The following is a 9,218-nucleotide window of genomic DNA, read 5'->3' on the forward strand; positions in this document are numbered from 1 at the left end:
AACAAAATTCAGAGGAGAGCTGAACACATTACTCCTCTACACAGATCACTACTAACACAATATATACACAACATAATGGATTTCAAAATAGTAAATACTGTTTATATATCTGTTGATGGTTTAGATTCTGACTACATCTCTTGAAATGAATGCATGGTTTATGTTGAAATGTATTACAGAGCACCATGTATACTTCACTATTCCTGTCACCTACGTGCAGTAACACAAGGCGTTTGCTTGTTTTGAACAATTTTTGGCTTTGAGCTCTGTTATTGCGTCATCTATACAGTGCTCTCTCTACGAAAACTATTGAAAACATGTCCTTGTTCACTGTAGCTGTAATGCATCAAATAGAAGACAAGCAGGTTTGACACCTTATCTAAAACAACAGCTCACTGACGGTAACAATGTGAAATGCGTGTTGGGAGCTAATTGTTTCAAATGTTTCAGGAAATTTCCCAGCACATGTGAGCAACTTGGATATCCCAAGTTTATTATGATGACAGACTGATGAATGAAGAGTTTACAAGTGTACAAGAGTTCATGTTCACAAGTGGAAACATGGTAAATGGCAGCTCTCCATGTTGGGCTGTAGACTTGAACTTAAACTGTGGGTGAGGATCAGTGTTAGGGTCAGATCTTCATCTGAACTCAGCCATGGTGGTTGTTGAGTCTGGGTATCTGTGCTGGTGCATTCATTTATTTGACAGGGAATGCTACACTTTAAATTTGTTTACGTTACACCGAACACCTGTCCCGTATAGTTTTAAACCCCCCTCCCCCCGCCCCTTCTGGGGGGCCCAGAAAAACTTTGGATCTATACAAGGGGGGCGCGAAAGAAAAAGTTTGGGAACCACTAGGTAAGCTCATTCAATTGGTTTTAGGTTTGGTCTCTATATCCTCATGATTGGTGAGTGTTCCTTCATGTGTCAGCTGCCTTAGCAGTCAAAGGAGCAAATGAGGAGAAACAATAATCCAGGGTGACGCATCAGCAATCTGTATTCATTTTCTTTAGTACTATTCTGTGATACTGTCATGTATAATCACAACAAACAAAACATTTGGTCTTGAAGTGCTTTATTTTTTGTAGTGCATTTGAAATAGAAATGTCAATCAGAAGAATTGATGTGATTTAGAAGGAAATAAAAAGCATTATCGAGTTCTTTTTATACCATTGATAGTGCAGCTGTCCTTCTTTCTCTCTTTCACTCTCTCTCCTTTTCCACCTCTGTCTGTATAAAAAATGATCTCCAAAAGATCCAACAATTGTATGTACAATGTCATGTAAAATGTTTGCTTCAAATAAATAATTCAACAAATAGCTACAAAAAAGAAGAAATACAAAACAGTGAAATTAAGTTAATTAATTCATCATTGTGAGTTTTTAGTGCTGTCTTTCCCTCCGACAACTACATGTGCTCTCGTACAACTGTTAAGCACACTTCTCTACACCTCTATCAAAAGAAATCTCCGAAGTTCAACTCTGTTATAGTTAGAAAACAATGTGGTCATACAGGTTGTCCAATGCTTGTAATGATGGTGAACAAGCTGAAATCCCCTTCTCTATGGCCTCCTATGCTCTGGTTTCAGGTAACCGTAAGTCACGATGCGAGAGTCCAGCCACCTGCTGGGACTTTGATCCTCCATTGACTCCTCTTTGTCCTCAACATCAGTGGGTGCAACCACATCATCCTCATCTGTACACATACTTTCAGTGCTGTCTCCCCTCCAGCGAGGTATCTCTTTGGCTTCTGCTTCCTTCGTTGTGTGACACTTTGAGCAGACCCTCACTTGTTTAGTGGGGTGAATATGTCCAATCACTGTCCGCTGCTTGGAGCAGGAAGCACAGACCAGATAACCACAGTTTCGGCAGTGGTGTCGACGTTGGGTAGCTGTGAACCTGCTACAACAACGCATGCAGATTGCGGAGGCTTTATCTGGGATCCAGGTAACAGCGAAATCGGAGCTTGGTCTGCAAACACCCCCCTGCAGCCACCTGGTACGGCAGTCCTCTATATGTTTAATCCAGTCCTGCTTCTCTTCGTACGAGGCAGCTGCCACATAGAAGGACTTGCGTGGTGTACGTATCAGCCACTGGTTCTTCATTCGAGCACTATCCTCCAAGTCCTCCAGCTGGATGTCCTCTGAAATAAGAAACAACATGATGTTAAAACACATGGGCCATCAACAGTTTCTAATTATTGATTTCATGTTCACTTAGCAACTGCAAACTCTGTATCATTATCTGAGTGGACAGTGGATTTCTCACCTAGAGGTATGATCTTCTGTTTCTTGTGCCAGCGGCCGTTCAGAATGATGCTGCCGTACACCATCACATCATTGAAAAGGTAGAAAATCTTTGGCTGTGGCCTCCGACGGCTCTGCTTCCTTAAGCGCCCCTCTCCTATCAGAAACCGACCTGGGTGGTACAGGGACCTCCCTGATGGGCCAAATGAGTTCTCCACTGCCTGGATCCGCTCACGGTTCTCCCGAGAAAATGTAGACTGGTCCACCATTGTGCCTGAATATCACTTGATGAACAGAAATGAACTAATATCTTTCTTGAATAGCTGTAGTCCGACAGTAGCTCTGCTGTTGTGCTGATCTGTCTATGCTGTTGAATGTTGTCATGATCTGTCTCTTAAATAGGGAGACGAACCCTGCAGGGGAAGTACAATCACGACTATCACTGACGCTAAAAGGAGGAGCATGTTCAACCTGAAAGATGTGGAAATTTTTCAAGCGCCCAGCCTCCATGTTGTTGTCTCAGCTCCGGTAAACTGCCTGCTCCACCCTGCCTGTTAACAGCTCAGCTCTGTGCCAGCCTTCAGTCTCACCACAGGAGCGGCAGTTCTTCAGCATTCCTGCCCCCAGTTTAAGGCAAGGCAAGGCAAGGCATCTTTCACTGTTCCTCACCAACAATTAAAGTTCAAGTCTACAGCCCAACATGGGAGGCAGTGGCTCAGTGGGTAGTGCTTCCGCTTGGGAACCGGAGGGTCGCCGGTTCGAGTCCCTGCCGAGGTGCCCCTGAGCAAGGCATCGAACCCTCCATTGTTCCCCCCTCTGTAACTTACTGGGTGGTAATGTAATGTTAGTCGCTTTGGATGAAAGCGTCTGCTAAATGCTCATAATGTAATGTAATGCATTTCATACCACAGGCAACTCAATGTGCTTTACATAAAGACAAGGCATTTAAAAGAGCAGCATACAGTTGAAAGTAAAAACAAAGAAGAGTTGGGAAAACAAAGGCAAAAGAAAAAAATAATATAGCACAATTAAGAGGCTTTATAGTATTACGCTTTAAAATTATTTAAAGTGCTCAGCCATAAGCAGATTGAAAGAGGAATGTTTTTAACCTGGATTTAAAAGTGGTTACAGTTTGGGCTGATTTCAGTTCTGCTGGTAGTTTTTCCAGTTGTGTGCAGCATAACAGCTAAAAGCTGCTTCACCATGTCTCGTTTAAACTCTGGGCTCCACTATCTGACCTAAGTCAGTAGATCTCAGAGCTCTACTGGGTCTATACTCTATTAGCATGTCATTCATATATTCTGGACCTAAGAGGTGTACAAGGCATATGCTTTCTTTTGAACAATTTTTGGCTTTGAGCTCTGTTATTGCGTCATCTTTGCAAGGACAGTGCTCTCTCTACGAAAACTACTGAAAACATTTCCTTGTTCCCTGTAATTGTAATGCGTCAAATAGAAGACAAGCAGGTTTGACAGGTTTGACTATCTAAAACAACAACTCACTGACTAAAACAACGTGAAATGCGTGTTTCAGGACATTTCCCAGCAGATGTGAGCAACTTGGAAATTCCCAGTTTATTATGATGACAGACTGATGAATGAAGAGTTTACAAGAGTTCACGTTTACAAGTGGAAACATGGGAAATGGCAGCTCTCCATGTTACCTTACATTACAATGATTTGGCAGACACTTTTATCCAAAGTGACTTACATTACATTACCACCCTTCGCAGAGGGGGGAGCAATTGAGGGTTCAGTGCCTTGCTCAGGGGCACCTTGGCAGGGGCTCGAACCGGCAACCCTCCGGTTCCCAAGCAGAAGCACTAACCACTGAGCCACTGCCTCCCATGTTGGGCTGTAGACTTGAACTTTAATTGTTGGTGAGGAACAGTGGTCAGGTCAGATCTTCATCTGAACTCAGCCATGGTGGTTGTTGAGTCTGGGTATCTGTGCTGGTGCCCAGAGATCAGTAATGCATGCTGGACAAAATACAGACATCAGATGCACCCTGGGAAGAGAGAATGTGATTCTGTGCTTAGTTTGTTTGTTTCTTTTACTGTGTTCTTTAAGCCTCAATCAATGTGCTCATCAATTTAGACTTTGCATGCTGACACTGATCAAATCCTTTGTCCTGGGACTGAATCCAAAACATTTTTGTTTTAAGACCTTGGACTCCAAACACATGCACACACACAGATTGGCATGCCAAGTCACAGCATGAGCTCATTAAGTAAACACTGTGGATATTTGGCACATTTGTCTCTGTGTGTTTGCTGGTTAACTGCTGCCGTAGGCGAAGGAGGGACCGCTTTCACCTGAGAACCGGATCTGACTGCTGTGCTGTAAACTAGCACAGGGGTTCCCAAAACTGCGTTACTTTTAGTATCAGCATTTTTGCTTTCAACTTCAAATTTTCTCTCTTGTCGCAAGAAAATGTTGTTCCTTTGGGAACCACTGAACTAGCAAAGTCACCACTGTTTTCACACTTCCTGCATGGACAAACCCATAAACAAACACAGTGTGTTTACAGAGCCAGCAAAGCAAATGATCATTTTGACATCAGATGTGCAAGTGGAGGGTCATTATTGAATTCTTTTGTTTTTTTTAATGCAATTTTCTCTCAATTTCTATTTTCAGTTTGTTTCTTGTATTAAGTGAAAATCTTCATTTCTTGTCCTCCAGCTCTTGCTAATCCACGTCCCTGGACGTTGGATTACGACTGTAGAAACCTCAAGCTGAAGCCGTGTAACCGCTACCGGAAGAGATTTGAAGGGGGGCACTGCATGGGAATATTAAGACACGAGAACTGGTGGGAGGCAAAGGTGATGCAATGCACGAGCGCGCACACACACACATACTGATTAACATGGTAATTCACAGTAAGTATGAGCTCATTGTGTTAACACTCTCATTTGTGTTTGTGTCTTTACAGCAAAGCTGCCACAATCACGGGCTGTGCTGGCTTCAGTTCACACTACTCTAGAAACTTATCATCTGACCTGTTTGACTTTCTTGACATTTCGCAAAATGCGTCCTGTTTTGATCGGAGCTTATAGGTTAAGAAAAAAAAGAACAAAAGAATGGACAAATGGATCGTGGTTGGTGAATGAATGAAGAACAAAAGGAACTGAGTATGGCGTCGGACTGAAGGTCAGCAGCTGTCCAATGGGAGCTGAGGTTACTGCGTTGTGGGCTGATTGGTGCTTTCTGTTCAGTGGGGGCTAGGATGGAGGTGGTCTGACGGATCCAGATTCCACTACAGCAACTGGCAATGGCGGGAACCAAATAACTACAATACGAAGTGTATGTACACCAATTCTAAACGTAAGTCTGAAAACAAACTCATAACCCAGATCTAACAAAACGACAACAGCTCCCAGGTCAAGTGCTTCAACCAGGGGTGGGGAACCTTTTTCCTATCGCAGGCCATTTAGATTTTGGTTTGTTATGATTACTACACTGCAATGTGTGTGTGTGTGAGACATGTACACTTTTATGTCTCAACCATTCAAGGTTCACAAAACAATTCAGATGAGTGAGATTTTCTCTGTAAAATCCCTGAACATGATGTTTGTGGTTTTTTTTTTGCAGAGTATGGAAGGTGGGATGACACTGATTGTAGCCACAGAATGCATTATGTCTGCATGAAGAGATGAAGATCAACTGATCACTTCATTCCAGATTCACTGCTGAGACCAGCAGCTGCTGCATTTACTCAATAAACGTTCTATTGCAGCAAACACACAATCTGCTGTCATTTCTGCTTAAAGCCATTTATGTTTTAAGGTCATTTACATCCAAACGGTTATGTGGACGCTCATTCTCCTGCAGCGAGACGAAGAAGTATTGCCTCATTTATTTAACTGGCAGTGAAGAAACACTTAAATTGCACAATCAAGAATTGGAGCAAATGAAACAAATTTTATAATTATGATTATATATGTATATAAGAAGAAATATATACATATGTAATTAGATTTAATAGATATTTTACAAAAAAAGCTTTTGATGGAGAGGATATCTTTTTAAATATACAGTACTATTAATTCTTTATACTGTATTTCCACACTCCATACCAGTTGGTGGCGGTAATGCACCAATGTTTGCCAACCGTAAACTTAATAAATCATCAAGAAGAAGAAAGACAGGGTCTGCGTTGGTGTTTTTAGAACTCTCGACCAGTCTATGTGTTTTCATTTAGCTATTGGAAGCGACAGGAGGTCAACGTTAGAATGCAAAAGGAGGATAGAAACTGTCCAGGTAAGATGTGTGATGGCAAACACGGTCTAAGCTGAGTCTGTGTGAGCTGAATCTGTCTTAGCTGATCTGAGTCTGTGTTAGCTGTGCTGAGTCTATCTTCCGCGGTTGCACGTGTGCCACACAGTTGTTGTTGTTGTTCTTGTTGCATGTTTTTAATCTCTTGTACATTATCTTCAACAACCTGGAGCTGATGTTCCATCACGAGTTTGACAGTCTCCCCATGAACACGGCATATCCGATATTGGTGTATTTGATAAATGAAACTTTTTATTTTTTTAATTTTGGAGCCATTCATCCGTCGGTTCAAGTACGGTTCCATTTTACTGTCACACCAGATGTGGTGCCCCCCCAAAAAAATTAAAATAAAATAAAAGCACAACTACAAACGCAACGGAAAACGCTATAATTTCAGTGTATACTGTCATCAGCCGCAGCAGTGACCTTGGCTAACAATTGTCAATGTTTTTATAACTGAGAGATGTAATAAAGTCAAAGAGAGGGTTACAATGTGTTACAATATGTAACAAGGGGAGTAAAACCTTAGTCTTGTCACAACACACTTGATTCTCTATTTTCCCCTTTACCACAGCAAGATGAGAAATCAACTTTATTGTGACGAGCCATTTTAAAGACAAGTGCAGACATTTGTTGTCTTGACAGCTCTTGATGATAATGATGACGTAATGATAGAAAGCCGCTTTGTACTGTAGTCTAAGCCCAGTTTGTTTGATACTAGTATTATTTACAGAGCATATAACTTCTTTTCCACCGAAGGACTCGTTCAAGCCAAGATTCCATCTCAGCTCGAAAAGTTAGTTGGTGTTGAGGTGAGTAGACCTTTTTCTCAATCAACATGTGATGTGATAATGAGTGTCACCGTCCATATGTTTACACACCCATTGTTTTTCCCTCCCTGTTCTGCAACTAAAGCAAAAATAAGAGTAAGACTGATACATGGAGGGAAAGTGCTCCCAGTAGGCAAATAAGCATGTCTCTTAAAGTGACAGTACACCATTTACTGTCTGAAATAGCAATATCTTCTAAAAATGTGTTAAATGCATGTATACATGCTGTGTGACATAAGGTCCTCTCGTAAACTTTCTCACAATCTGCAAGTGTTGTGGCTGAAATGCTGACTAACAAGTGTCTGGACCTTTGATGTTGCAGAGGAAGAGAGTTCAGATAACCGATGTCATGATTGCCTGTTTTCAGTCTGAAGCAGTCGGTAAAGCTGAGGCCTTCACCGGTGCCTTCCTGAGGAACAGCACACAGCTACATTCATCTCATAATCTGAAAAGTCTGCGTTACAAGGCCGTGACACTCGGTTTCACCAGGGGGAAGAAAGGGAAAAAGAAGAGGAACAGCAAGAAAGCTAAAGGGCTCAATGCACGACAGAAGAGAGAAATGAAAGTTTTCCAGATCAAACCTGAGCAGCAGAGGTTAGTTGATAATCATGTCATAAATAAATCAATGAAATAATAGAATAAACAGTTTTGAAGAACAAAATCTCCTGTTGTGAGAACAAATCTAGACTCTAATCTGAACCCCAGGCTTATCAGTGGTGATCCGTTCTGTTTCTAGACTTCTTGACGAGCTTAAATGTTTGCTCTCCACTGCAGATATGATCTTTTCCTGCCTCTACATGAGCTCTGGACACAGTATGTTGTTGATTTGTGCAATGGATTAAAGCCTTCCAGGTAAAGCACTTTGGATATAAGTACTTGATGAATTGTACCTGATCGCTCTGGTTTTTCAGTCTTAACATTTCTGTTGGTTTGACAGCAACCCTCAGGTGATCCAGCAGAAGCTTCTGAAGGCAGACTTCCATGGTGCCATCATCACAGGTACAACTTTGCTCATTACTTTCTCTGTAGCTAAGTAGATGTTAACAGCACTTTGTTTGAAATTTTCTTTCTTGTCGCTGACCACTGAATGAGCCGCTGACTGACAGATGTTATTAGCAGTGTTTGACTAACAGTTTGCTGTGTGTTGATTCCTGCAGTGGTCCGGTCCAAGTGTCCATCGTATGTGGGAACTACAGGGATTATAGTTCAAGAGTTAAAACACATCTTTAAAATCATCACCAAAGAGGACAAACTCAAAGGTTAGGCTGCTCAATGACCCTCAGTCACTGAACACAACATGATTCCCACACTGTGTTGTTTTATACTGATGTTAACTGTGTTGTTGTGTGTCAGAAGTTGCTGTCACATGGCTTGTAAATGATGTTATCACCTTTCAGATATTGAGGCTAACATTGTTCTCTTCTCTCCCTTTATCTATCCTTTGACAGTTATGCCAAAGAGGAATAACGTATTTGCAGTGGAAATAGGCGGCTTTGTTTCACACATCTACGGAAGCAAGTTTGAGCATCGTGCTAGTGAACGCTCCGCAAAGAAGTTTAAAGTTAAAGGAACCATTGACTTGTGATGGCAGTTCATGTTTGTGTAGAGCTGCTGTGCCACAGTGGACAACGACTCAACAAGCAGGATTTAACTGGACTTTCTGGTCATCAGCAGCAATGGCAACAATATTGGCAGCAATGTTTAGATTTTGGTAATCAAGGGTGTGGTGATGGAAAGGAAGTGAAAGAAACTTATTCCACTTTAACCGGACACGTGGCAGTTTGAGCTGAATGAGATCATAAGACTGATCTGATTGGATTGAAATACATTTGTAATATTTTGTTAATAAATTCATTTCTGTGATTTT

The 9,218-nt window shown here is 41.7% G+C and overlaps 2 protein-coding genes and 1 long non-coding RNA gene across 5 annotated transcripts; 2 read left to right on the forward strand and 1 right to left on the reverse strand.

The window, feature by feature from the left end:
* Nucleotides 1-1,235: 1,235 nt before the first annotated feature.
* On the reverse strand, nucleotides 1,236-2,696 carry LOC143005094 (pleckstrin homology domain-containing family F member 1-like). The gene is made up of 2 exons (XM_076156344.1): nucleotides 2,270-2,696; nucleotides 1,236-2,144 (listed from the first exon to the last, which is right to left on the reverse strand). Exons 1-2 carry the CDS (start codon nucleotides 2,514-2,516, stop codon nucleotides 1,564-1,566), a joined length of 828 nt encoding a protein of 275 aa, XP_076012459.1. The 5' UTR covers nucleotides 2,517-2,696; the 3' UTR covers nucleotides 1,236-1,563.
* A 1,422-nt stretch (nucleotides 2,697-4,118) lies between these two features.
* On the forward strand, nucleotides 4,119-5,927 carry LOC143004824 (uncharacterized). Of its 2 annotated transcripts, XR_012963989.1 has the most exons (4): nucleotides 4,119-4,824; nucleotides 4,929-5,068; nucleotides 5,179-5,570; nucleotides 5,838-5,927. It is a non-coding gene; the product is annotated as an uncharacterized LOC143004824 (long non-coding RNA). The 2 variants fall into 2 exon arrangements; XR_012963988.1 differs by lacking the exon at nucleotides 4,119-4,824 and having other exon boundaries at nucleotides 4,838-5,068.
* A 452-nt stretch (nucleotides 5,928-6,379) lies between these two features.
* On the forward strand, nucleotides 6,380-8,937 carry pop4 (POP4 homolog, ribonuclease P/MRP subunit). 2 transcript variants are annotated; one of them, XM_076155518.1, is made up of 7 exons: nucleotides 6,380-6,506; nucleotides 7,281-7,333; nucleotides 7,719-7,945; nucleotides 8,126-8,203; nucleotides 8,289-8,350; nucleotides 8,509-8,610; nucleotides 8,800-8,937. In XM_076155518.1, exons 1-7 carry the CDS (start codon nucleotides 6,479-6,481, stop codon nucleotides 8,934-8,936), a joined length of 687 nt encoding a protein of 228 aa, XP_076011633.1. In that variant the 5' UTR covers nucleotides 6,380-6,478; the 3' UTR covers nucleotide 8,937. The 2 variants fall into 2 exon arrangements, with proteins under 2 accessions (XP_076011633.1, XP_076011632.1); XM_076155517.1 differs by having other exon boundaries at nucleotides 6,380-6,505; nucleotides 7,277-7,333.
* Nucleotides 8,938-9,218: the final 281 nt, after the last annotated feature.

This window comes from Genypterus blacodes, unplaced genomic scaffold (genome assembly GCF_046128005.1).
Source record: "Genypterus blacodes isolate CSIRO-AG114 ecotype Tasmania unplaced genomic scaffold, CSIRO-AGI_Gbla_v1 ptg000067l_1, whole genome shotgun sequence".
Classification (NCBI taxonomy): Eukaryota; Metazoa; Chordata; class Actinopteri; order Ophidiiformes; family Ophidiidae; genus Genypterus; species Genypterus blacodes.